This window comes from Pollicipes pollicipes, unplaced genomic scaffold (genome assembly GCF_011947565.3).
Source record: "Pollicipes pollicipes isolate AB1234 unplaced genomic scaffold, Ppol_2.1 Scaffold_3447;HRSCAF=4054_pilon_pilon_pilon, whole genome shotgun sequence".
Classification (NCBI taxonomy): Eukaryota; Metazoa; Arthropoda; class Thecostraca; order Pollicipedomorpha; family Pollicipedidae; genus Pollicipes; species Pollicipes pollicipes.
This window is the reverse complement of record NW_023596297.1, coordinates 12049197-12061328: the sequence shown is the minus strand read 5'-3', so window position 1 is coordinate 12061328 and position 12132 is coordinate 12049197. Positions and strand designations below refer to the sequence as shown.

The 12132-nt window shown below is 50.9% G+C and overlaps 1 protein-coding gene across 1 annotated transcript in view; it reads right to left on the bottom strand.

Annotated features, from left to right (window-relative positions):
• Positions 1-10: 10 nt before the first annotated feature.
• Positions 11-12132, bottom strand: part of LOC119091401 (glycine receptor subunit alpha-4) — a 162803-nt gene continuing 150681 nt past the window's right edge. The window contains exons 8-11 of the mRNA XM_037214180.1: positions 10073-10173; positions 1938-2098; positions 1360-1504; positions 11-653 (exon numbers count right to left, since the gene is read on the bottom strand). Coding sequence (XP_037070075.1) covers positions 483-653; positions 1360-1504; positions 1938-2098; positions 10073-10173 — 578 coding nt within the window. The 3' untranslated portion in view covers positions 11-482. The remainder of the gene's footprint in view (positions 654-1359; positions 1505-1937; positions 2099-10072; positions 10174-12132) is intronic.

Genomic DNA, 12132 nt, shown 5'->3' with positions numbered 1-12132 from the left:
AATAAAAGAGTGCGCTCCGAGTGAGTTTATTCTTATCCCAGGTGGCACGCACTCTCATCACACTTCCACACCATGACTCCACATCACATCATTCAGGGTAAACTGTCGTCTGAGTTCACAGGGGCACCTACACACTCTTCAGCGCACATATTCAGCACGGCTCACAAAGTTTCTAACGAACACAATCCTATGACGAGAAGTATCAACAGCCCTCACACCATACCATGTCAAGTCAACCCCATCACTCGACAAGTCAATGCCATCATCCAACGGCGCCGCTGCGCATTGGGGAAAACACCACCGTCTCCAACCCCGGTCACTTCAGCCACGAACCACTGACAGAGTTCCACAAACCGTACTCGGCTTCGGTTCTTTCATGCACGTTCGGTTCGCCTACGCACCTGTATTCAGAAGCTTAGGTCGCCCTAAGTGTCGTTTTCATTCACCATTAACGCTGTGTCCTTGAACTACGGCGGCGCCATCTAGAGATGGTCTAGAACGACTACCCAGTAAGTGGCATTGAGCAGGAGGAATGTAGCGGGGAACAGCACGCGCGACACCCGGTCGACGGTTATAGCCCGCCGGCGACAAACCTGGTGCTTGGACAGACCCGGCGGCTTCGGCGGCCTACCCGTCAGCATGCGAGCGTTCTCCTGAAAACCAGACCGGGGGCGTCAACAGTACAGCCTGCTCGTCTCAGGGGTCGTCAACAGCGCGGCCAGTTCGTCTCAGGAATTGTCAACAGCGCAGTCTGTTTGTCCCCTGGGTTGTCAACAGTGCAGTCTGTTCGTCCCCTGGGTTGTCAACAGTGCAGTCTGTTTGTCCCCTGGGTTGTCAACAGTGCAGTCTGTTCGTCCCCTGGGTTGTCAACAGTGCAGTCTGTTTGTCTCAGGAGTTGTCAACAGTGCAGTCTGTTCGTCCCAGGGGTTGTTAACAGTGCAGCCTGTTCATCGCAGGGGTTGTCAACAGTACAGTTTGTTTTGTCCCAGGTTTCATTTCGCGTCGCCTGCGCGCAGGTACCACGCAACCCTTCCACAGGCACCTGAAATCCGTATGGTGACGCACTGTCGTCATGGCGGCGGGGACACTTACCAGTGCTCAAGGCAGACCATGATGTCGGGACAACCGTGAAACAACCGGCAGGGCATGTTCCAAGGCAATGTATAAACAGGGGCTGATGTCAACACTATAACGCCACACTCCATCTTTCAAGTTCCATGTGCGCTCGGCACACCATGCTGCCGTCTCTCCTTGCTCTCCTCGATCAACCAACTGGTGGATAGCTATCCTCCGCTCCACAAGAGTGAACCTGCGCCGGCCCGCGCGGTCCCGCCGCCCCGGCCCAGCTCGCCCACCTACCCGTGCGGCCAGATGGTACACCCGGTCCGGCTTGGGCGGCTCGCCGGGGACGCCGCCGGCCGGCTGGCCGGGCTTGGCCGGCTCCGGACTGTCGCCCAGCACGACGTTGACCAGCGCGTATTCCATCAGCGCCAGGAACACGAACCTGCAGCGGCCGGCGGCGCGGTGAGCGCTCGGCGCCGGCGGGGCCTGCACGGGAACACTCACGGGACACCCGAGACCGTGCGATCTTTCGGAGCGAACACCGAGGCGCGCTGCTTAGACGGCGCGATAATCATCTCGCCGGCAATAATCATCTCGCGATGGGGTTGTATTAAGCAGCATCAGGACCTGACATTTCGGCACTGACAAGGAGGCCTCAGCAGATGTTACCTCCGCGTAGCAAAGCAAGGCGAGCGAAACCATCGTGCCGGGCAGTGTTCAGCGGACGCAAGCGCCCAATAACCAATGCTCCTTCCCCCCCCCCCCCCCCCGGTGATAATATCGACGGCTGCGCCGCGCGGCGCCGCGGGCCATGCAGCTACGCCGGGAGTGCCGCGAAGGCCGCCAGCTGACCGCCGAGTGTCAGCGCTGCTCACACTGTGCAGGCGTTCATGAAGCTGTCGATGGACTTGACGTAGGAGACGGGCGGCAGGGCGGACTGCGACTTGGCGTGCTGGGTGGACAGCGTGAGCAGCGAGGTGACCCCAAGCGTGACGCGCGCCGGCGCCGCCTCCGGCTTGATCCAGAACGAGATCCACTGCGGCAGGGGCGCCGCCGGTGACGGCGCGACGGCGCGACGGCACGACGCCACAGGGGCGAGGAGGGGCGTGAGCACAACAAGAATAGGCGCAGTGTCTGGTGTACGGCGTCACGTCAACGGCTCGACGTCAGATAAACGAGGGAACAGTTCGTGTGGTCATTCCAAGGCTATCTAACGGGTCATTCAACACATTCAGTTGGTAGTTTTTACCAAGAGCGGAGTTGGCACAGATGAGATAAGAGTAACGAGCACGAGCCTTTTTCTGAACAGCACCGTTTGCCAACTTTACTGCGTTAGGCAACATCGACAACACTTGAACGTTAAGGCGTGACTTTGAAACGGTTCATCGTAAGTGATCACGTGGATGCCGTGGAAGAAATGGGGTAACATGTTACTTGCGCTAAATCACAGTTACACCGCAGTGGTGTCAGCACTGTTATTGCCATCTCACAAATAAAGACGGTGTGCCTTAAAAATGAAGCGGCTGGTTATGCGAAGAGCATGTTTTGCTGAGATTCTTAAATAATTAAGTAACCAAGAAAAAGATGCTGAGTTTCACAGGTTTTCAAGCTCCAATTCTCTTGCAAGAAATGCTTTAGCCACGGTCGCGGATGGCGAATGCTTAGCAGTACTTAACAGCATGGCTCGTCAATACTAAAAAATGTTGAACTAGTCTCTCCTTATTGCTTATTCGGAAAACTAATTTACACGTAAGTGACGCACAATCACAAAGAACTGTGGGTCGATAATGACTGAGATGATTATAAGTGTCTGTCACTCGTGTTCGAGCGCATTGTGATAATTTGGAGACAATGTCACTGCGCGACTATTTCTTGCTAGTAAAAGAAACGTGGGACTGATGTGTGGTAACGAATTCATGTTCTTTTGGCACGCATATTTTCCCAGTCACTGGTTCATGAAGGGTCACATCCGCTGCCGGCCTCGTATACGCTAACGCGAATAGCGAACCCTCGTCTGATCCATTCTCCGTCTCTAGGAGGTACCTGTGGCCACTGGTCGTCACATTCTAACCGGAGGGTCCCCCCGAGGAAGCCCAGTAATTGATCGGTGCTGTCATTGATCGTGTGCGCGAACGGGCAGCGGCGCGACACCGGTCACGCGGACAGCACGGTGGAGAGACCTGCACCACTTTTGAAGCGGCACGTTTGAAGTCCCACAGCGGGCTCATTGTGCGTGAAGCCGACTTAATGCCCTTAGAGGTTTGCAACCAGTCACGTTCATGCATGGTCTCTCCTTGTATATTCCCCCAGCTCTGGCCGAATCTACTTCTAACGAAAAAGTAATGCGGCTGCATTTGGGATGAAGTAAACATGTCAGGGACGTGCGACGCGACGGATAACTGGGCGGTAATAATCAGTCACCATATTTGTATATGTACTTGAAGTTTGCGTAGCCGGTGCATCGACACATTCTGGTGTCTGTTACTGCGCTCGTTGTGATAGTTAACGTTTTCAGAAAAGTGGAACGGTGAATAGGCATGGCATGGCAAATAAAGGACGGAGGAAAGGATGGGAACTTGACTAAGGTAAGGCTACGGGATATGCAGTCAAGAGCTCCTCAGCTAACAAGCGCCAAGCCGAGCTCAGCCAAGCCAAGCCCAACTAGTTACTTGGAATTGGCGCGTGTAAAGGGATGTAGAAAGTCAAAAACAAAGGAGAGGCATATGAATGATTGGGTGAAGAGAAGCTTGTTTTGCTACGCTCGCACTTTGGATACACACCGGCCCAGACTTCATTTGCTGTGGGTCAGACACCAGCTTCACCTTCAACTTGTGTGGTTTAACTGGGGTTGAATTAAACAACACTATTGAAACCCAAATCACATTCACTAGCACTTGTCTGCGTGGTTGTAAACGTTCACTTCATGAACAACCTTCCAGCGAATGAGAACAAAGCGTACGCCCTCTGCAGAGATAAAAGCAGAATTCAAAAGGATGAGCGTAATATACTGATAAATCAGCATGCGAAGCCCCTTACGAAAAGATTGGAAGCGTCGTGTACGTCTCGGGTAGTGTCGCAGCTTAAAAGCAAAAATAGCGCAGAATGCATGAGATACGTCTGCCATCCGGCGTGTATGCGTGTCGACTCGAGATCTTACAGCCGACGTGCCACTGTCGGTCACAGAGTTTTTTGTTTGAGGTAAAATGGGCTGCCCCGACTTAGTTTTCTGGCGGACAGATGCAACAGTCACGCGCATTGTTGTCTTTAGACACTTAAATGAAAGGCATTTTGCTGAGGGATGATAACATCGCGACAGGTTTGCGGTATATGTGGCATCGCATCAGATATCCGTCCCGGTGGCTCAGTTGGTTGGAGCGCCTGCCTCCCGATCCACTCAGCCATGGCGTGATGGGTTCGAGTCGGTTTAGGGCGCTCGCTATTTGCCCTTGGCACGTATGACCTGCGGCCGGTGCCGGTGGTCGCGCCAAAGGTCAGATGACGTCAGAGGGCAAGACTCCGTGCCGAGCACTGCGGCGCGTTAGGCTTTCGCCACTAGATTCTGCCGTTGCCTGGAATTGCGCAATCAGATGATGGGGGTCAGAGCTCACACAACAAGCACTGCTTAGCATGAGCGCTGATCCCAGAAATCCATGCATCCAAAAGGTTCGGATCAAAGTTATGAAAATATAATGCCTAAATGGGTTGAAACGTGCATCATGTCACAACATCTAAAAGGTAAGCCGAAAGGCGATTTTGACACAGATGTTGCTCAACAACCCGTCAATGTACATTTGTATACAAGAACAGCCCGGTACGTTTACTGGCTGGAATTGCCACATTAGCATATAGTGGCCCCCGGGATGCATGTTCCCCTCTCACGGTCTTATAATCCCCTATCATATGCATTGATATGATGTAAATATAGACCGACATTACTAGATTTGAGGGCAACACGTCACACTAAATACATCCAGAATATGACGTGTTGTTTTACGCCATGCAAGAAATTTCGCACCCCTCCGGCACGCTAAACTGGACCTTCAGTAAATTTTGTTAAGCTCTGCCCCCCCCCCCGCATCGTAACTCGTGCACACGCACCTGATTGGTGCTCAAAACAACTCTTTATAAAAAGCGTTTTCCGGTCAGGCAGTCCAAGCTGGCCCCGTCCTCCCCAAATTACCCATATTACCCGATGCACTGGGCTGTTGAAAACTTGCAGAGGAGAGATTCCGAAGTTCTTAAGTGCTGAAAACGAAAGAGCTAAACTTGGACTGAAAGCGTCGAACACGACATACTGAGCCCAGAAGCGCGGCTGGTGTCGAGCCATTGCCGGGGCGGCTGATTCTGACGCCGTCACCACGGGATGCGTGATCGAGAACGATCCACTGCGCACTTGCTTGCGCGAATCCAACGCCGATTTCGGCTGATGAATGTTAACAGCAAAATTGTGCTCTCTCTTAGTGCCATTGTATCAAGTCACCCATTGGTCTCAAAAACAATAAAGTCAGCTGACGCGGCAATTTCGGTGCGAGTCCGGTACATGCAACTGTGGGCTAGCCATTCGGAGAAGTGCTCTACAATGTTTCTTGCTCGGCCGTGTCGGCATCAACGTTCGCTTCCTAGCGCTGTATAAACCGTGTCCTTCCTCCATTTTTCAACCATCCGTCTCATAGAATATTCCTAATAGACGACACCGCCTTATGCTATTGCACGACCACCATTCCTTGGAAGCAACATCGCAGGTAATGCCTTCAAATCGGGCGCGTGATCCGTGGATGTATGACGCATGATCCCTCAGCCAATCCTCTACTCTAGCTCAGCTGGTGGAGCATCGGACACCCCAGGCAATACCCATGTAGTGGGCATGTCAGACTGCAACGAGCAACCGCTCCCATGTCATTTGTTAATGGGGGCCATTCGGTGATTGGCCGTGACAGCCAGGATGAACTCGAGGAGGTTGTGTTGTGGCATCACGTGGCAAGTTAGCACTTTTCAGCGAAAAGTGACAACCGGTATGGTGTGACAAGAACACCTGAAATAAATCCATGCCGTTTCATTTGAATCGGCAGCTGTTGAATTGACGGGATATGACGTAAATATGGGGTGGAAAGGTAATGGCACATTGTTTGATGAGCACTAAGAGCAGGTTCCGTTTATGGGATCACCACTTGGTTTTGAAGATGGCAAAAGCAGTCACTGAAAAACGCACTTCTACGAAAGACGTTCAAATGATCCCATGGGTCAAGGACTTGGTATTTGCTTAAGAAGGCATTTCCAAAGAGTAGCAAGCGAAACTAGGCATGTTTTAAGCAAGACAGAAACGCAAATATACCACCGAACAAACGGAAGTCAGAGGCTGCATACGCTTCATGTTAATATGAGCTTTGACTAATGTCTAGTGCTTGACCAACTGGACTGCTTCCGCAATTGAGCTCTTGTACGTGGACTGCTTATGCCCCAAATACGCAAGCAAACAATAAACAAGCACCTGGTACTTGAACTCGATGAATGTGAAGTTCCTTTAATTTCGTTTCCCTTACCATCCAATTACCATTACCATACGTTAAGATGCAAATGATACCAAACAATGCACGCACATAACTTCTCATATCATCAAATTTTTGCGGCCTAAAGCTCTTGGTAATTAATCGGCCACTTGAGAAATGCTTGGAAGACTTAATACTTTCCTAATGGGGCCGGTGTGCACTTAAACTTAAGTAATGACCGCACCTGCCTCATCGTATTTGCAATCTGATGACTCCAGTCGTGACTGGAGTCATTATTATTTCACTCTTTACTAGACATGACTCTAGATCCATGCCATTCATGACTATTTCACCGCTCTGGTTCAATTAATGTAATGGTCGCAACTACTTACAAGCACTGTACATGACACGCGACCGTATTTGACACTCACTAGTTTCGGATGCACAAATACTTGATACTTGTACATGTACAAATAGCAAATACTTGGTCGTAAAACAAAGGAAAGCAGCATTTGAAGCATCTAGAACCCATACATGATGACAAATGCCAGGTATTGAAGAGTTTCAATTACTTGATCTAGATGCCTGCATACAGTCAGAGTTTTGAGCACTCATTTGTTTGATGTTATTTTTATCTCGACTAACCGGAAAAGCGTCTGACCTTCTCGGAACACTTGCACTGTGCCTTTTAAAACACAAGAGGTTGATCCAGAGTTATTAACATAATTATTTTATACCGACCGGGTGCCCTGAGTTATAATTTGTTTGCCAGTGAACTTTACAAATTCAAATGGTTTCGCAGAATTCCAGGATGGCGTCACAGTGCCGTGGCATGACGAGCTGTGGGACCATTTTTTTAAACATAGGTAATGAGTGAAAGAATTGACGTACCAAATCTTATAGCGCTCAGTAATAGAATGTAGAAGTGGCTTTCATCCCTCTCTTCCGGTGAGGGCATAGCGTCAAGTACCCGACCTAGAGTTCAAGGACATAACAATTCTAACGCAAAACTTCCGCTACGCAGAATCCGGTGCCAAGCCAGCCCCACGGCCTCCCCTATGTATGCCACAAGGTGTAATCAAAATGCACACAACGATCATTTCTTTAAACCTTGGGCTTGGTTGCTGCCACTTTTTCGGACCGCGCGATTATTCTGTAATTACGCCTTAGCAGGGCCTGAGTACACCTCCTCCCGGCAAAGCCGAGCAGCCTTCTTCCAGCGGTGCTCTCCAGCCGGGCACCTGACTCCGCCTCTGCTCCCGCTGGAGACCGTGACGCCACTGCCTCCGCTCTGCAGCCGGGCCTGACTCCGCCTCTGCTCCCGCTGGAGACCGCCGCCGCTTCTGCTCCGCTGACTCGCCGGAGCCAAAGCCGGCCGCCGGCACGCAGCCGACGCAGCCCATTGTGGCGGGCCGCGGATATTCGCATTACCGGCATGTGGTATTGTCCGCCATTGGCGGTCGAAGCCCTGTTACCGCTGGGTAATGCGCATGCTGATGGCGTCGGCGCCGCAGCTGTTCGGAGCTGATTATCCGCGCTGCAGAAAAGGCAGTGTCATCACGTGTGTTGATTATGTGAGGGACCTCCGGCCGACTCGTCTGCTGTCGGGACAGCACGCCACTGCAGGGCAGGGCCCACGGGGTCATGCGTGCCTGCTGGTACTGAACTTCTGGGCGCACGCGACGCTAAAAAAATTTGCTGGTGGATTTATGCATGGAGAGGTGCAGCAGAGAAATGGGCCGACGTTTTAAGAGCTCTCGTTTGCTTTTGACAAGAACGGATGCTCCCAGATGTACGGCCCGCTGCTTCCTTCTTCTACCAACACCTGGGTCCCTTAGCATACGCCCGGCTCCGTGCGCCGGCAAAAACATGATGTACGAGCGCTCAGAGGGGCTCAATTTTATCGCAAGTGCATCGTTAAGCACATAAAGGCGGTCGCAGCAAAGCATGGCACAGACGTCAAGAGAACCTAAGAGGTTAAGAGGGCTTACGCTCCTAAAAGAAGGGCTTCATGACGGCTCCTCGTACTGACACTCTCTGGGATGGCCCCGTCTTGCGAAAATTGATGTGCGCACCATGTGCTCCAAACGTGAAGTTCGAGGCAAGCATTACATGATAACCTTCGCAATACGCAAGATCTCTCCCCATATTTCACACAAAAACCGGGAAGACGTTTTTGTGTGAAATATGGGGGTGATGCAGCTTGACTCTCCGCATTTATTCTCTATCTTTCATTTTCCAGGACAATTTTTCTCTCCTTTATCATTTCTGCAATTTTAGCGTAAACACCGGCTCAGAAGGAACCGGGTATCATCCGGCGGCTTCACACGATGACAGCAATTTGGTCTGCAACGTCGCGGCGGAGCATATCGCGCAAAAGTGGCAATATTCCTAGTCATCTTGATTTGTTGGGGAGTGGGAATGCTACATGCTACGATCAAAACCTTCTCGTTGTAAGAATAACATAACGAAGATCAAGTTTTTGTTAGGTTGTGTGCGACAACTACCCGGTAACCTATGCACTCAGGCATGTACAATTTTTCTTACATAATGTCAATTAATTTTGAAACTTTTAGTAATCTGTATATATTTAAATATATATACATATATATATATATATATATATATATATATATATATATATATATATATATATATATGCACGCACATGTTCATTTCGCCGCCGTTCGCGCTCACAACTCCGATGTCATCATGCCTGCGGTATCTTTAAGCAGGCAAGCCGATGGCAGGGTTCTGACCGGCATCGGCGCCTGCCAGCATTACCGGCTTGCGTGAGTTGTCGCAGGGCACGGATGGACGCACCCGACGCGGCAGCGCCACGTGCCCGGGTCGACCGTGTGACCCGACACAGTCGCTGGGTCGATCAGATAGGGACCGGACGGCAGTAATTGAGGAAGGCGATCTGACACCAGCACGACCCGAGCAGCGATAATGCAATGGATGTGTTCCCACGGCTACGGGTGACCGTGTATTGAATACCCCCTCTCCCCCCCCCTAAAAAAAGCGAAGTGCTGGTCGAATGCGTCCTTCTCGACAACAAGTTGTCTCGCCAGAGAAGGATATTCCTGCCAGAACTACAAGCAAAGACCAACAAAAACGAAGAAAAAAGAGAAAAACAGATATCTGGCCGAGGGAAAACTTTGAATCGCCAATCATTTGCCGGAAACGTGGCCACAACAAACATAGAAAGCTGAAAAGCGTGACGGCAATATTAAATAGAGCAATAAAAAAACAATACTCAATAAAAGGCAGGGCATTCTGAAAATACGGAGCCTGTGGGGCGAGCTAACTTGCATGTTGACCATTCCCCGGGATGCCGTCGGGATCTTGCCCGGCGGTGGCAGTCAAGCGCCAAGGCAATGTGGCAGCTCGTCGGCAGCACGTTGGGCCACCCCCTTCTCGCTTCAGCCACCCCATGAGCGGTAGGTCGGCCCGCGCCGCTCCTACCGACACGACCTACCGACCCCAGGTCCACCTATCGACCTACCGACCTATCGACCTACCGACATGATGACGATCAGGCAGGTCGGGATGTACGTGTGGAACAGGTAGTAGCCGAGGCGTCGCTTGAACTTGAACACCACCTCCAGACATGTGAAGTTCCCTGAAATCAGTGTCGTGTCGTATAGCGCCACAATCCTTCAACGCAGGGATGGATCGGGGGCACAGAAGTTACGTTCCTATTGATGAGATGATCGGAAAGTGATATACCAATAAATAAACAGATGATCTATCACACAATATGCTGATCTATCACTCTGACTTAAAAAAGCCATGAGGATTCCCACAATCCAGCACGCGCATTGTTACTGATTGCATGCACCTTGTCAACTGAAAGAGGGTAGCAACTAACCATGTGCGTTGGCAGAACGGTAGGTGTATTTAGTGGTGTAGCCATGCTTCCAAACGTTACTAGGATCTAACCCGCTTTACGCGATTTCGCGTGATAAAAGAACAAAATTACCTAACCTATCCAAAAGTCCCTGCGACCCGGACCTCACCGGCCCTAGCAGTTGTTACGGTCGTAGTGTATGTGAATTGAGAACTCGTCCTCTTGATAGAGGCAATAAATGCGTTGAACTCCTAGTTTTTCGGCAACGTGATTTGAAAGCTTTTATCCTGACAAAAATCGTTCAATATTCCAGGAGGCACAGGGTGAACCACGTTATCAAGCAAGGATTGGCTTCAACTCGAGGCCTGTCTTTAAAGCTAGGACCTTAATGCCTTTCTTGCCTGCATCAACAGAGCGAGAGAGAAAGAGAGAGAGAGAGAGAGAGAGAGAGAGAGAGAGAGAGAGAGAGAGAGAGAGAGAGAGAGAGAGAGAGAGCGTGCGAGTGAGAAACTTTCACAACGTGAGGAGGATATTGATGAGCTTCTTGACATCATGTTTGGTGTCAATTGCACCACCTAACGATAGCCCTGATACGACCGGAACATTCCGTCAATGGTGATAACGAACTTTTAATACCTTTTTAGCCGCTAACGTGTCATCGGAACGGAAGATATACACAATTGAAATAATCCACAGCAACTCACATATTGAGTCTTCTTGGGCCAGATATGTCATTTATGAATGCCAGAATAATGCATTAGAAGCCTAGTTTAAGCACGAAAATCCCTAAGTTATCGAACAGTGAAACCAAAATGAAATGAAACGTTGTAATAGGCTGCCGAGCAAAGTTGCACATAAGTTACCCTTTAACATATTGCAAACCCCGTAAAAGTGTTATCAGAAAAAAAATAACGAGTTAAGCAGAGAGCTGACGGTTACGGCATCTGCTCGCAGAAAGATACGTCATAAGAACAAGATATGAGCAAAACAAAACATTACCTGCAAATGCTTTCAAAATCGTTCGACCCGCTACGAAAGGAGCTGAATAACATATTATTCTGCAAGCATTCCATTATGTGCTTTGCTTTCCTGCTGTGTCAACGCACCTTTTGGCATCATCAGATCAAGGTCACATTCGAGGTAAGACCGGATAATGTCTAACAACGAAATTCAACACGCATTTCATACGCAGTGGTCAGGCTCACCGGAGCCAGCGCAGCTGCCGGCTCCACCATAAACAGCAGACAGCCCGGTCTCGCGAGAGTCATCATGTTCCGGCCAGTCCCAGCTGAGTCATAGTGTTACGGCCAGTCCCAGCTGAGTCATAGTGTTACGGCAGGCCCATCAGGACCACTGCAGCTGCTGGTTTCGCCAGAGCCGGCGCAGTGGCCGATCCTGCTAAAGCCGGCGCAGCGAGCAACCTTATCGTGCCGAAGCAGAGGCGCGTCCAAACAGCGCCAGCGCAGCACCCGGCCTCACCCGGACCGGTGCAACCACCGGCTCCGCCGTAAACTCAGCGGGAGAAGAGGAGCAAGTAACAGAGCAGGGAAAGGGGGAAGCGGGCAACATAGCAGGTGTGCGGGGTAGGGGTCCGGGTGGGGTGGCGGGCAACATAGCAGGTGTACGGGGTAGGGGCCCGGGTGGGGTGGCGGGCAACATAGCAGGGGCAAGGAGACAGGGCGGGGGAGCAGACAGCATTGTGGGGGTGGGGGGCGGGAAGCAGGCAACATA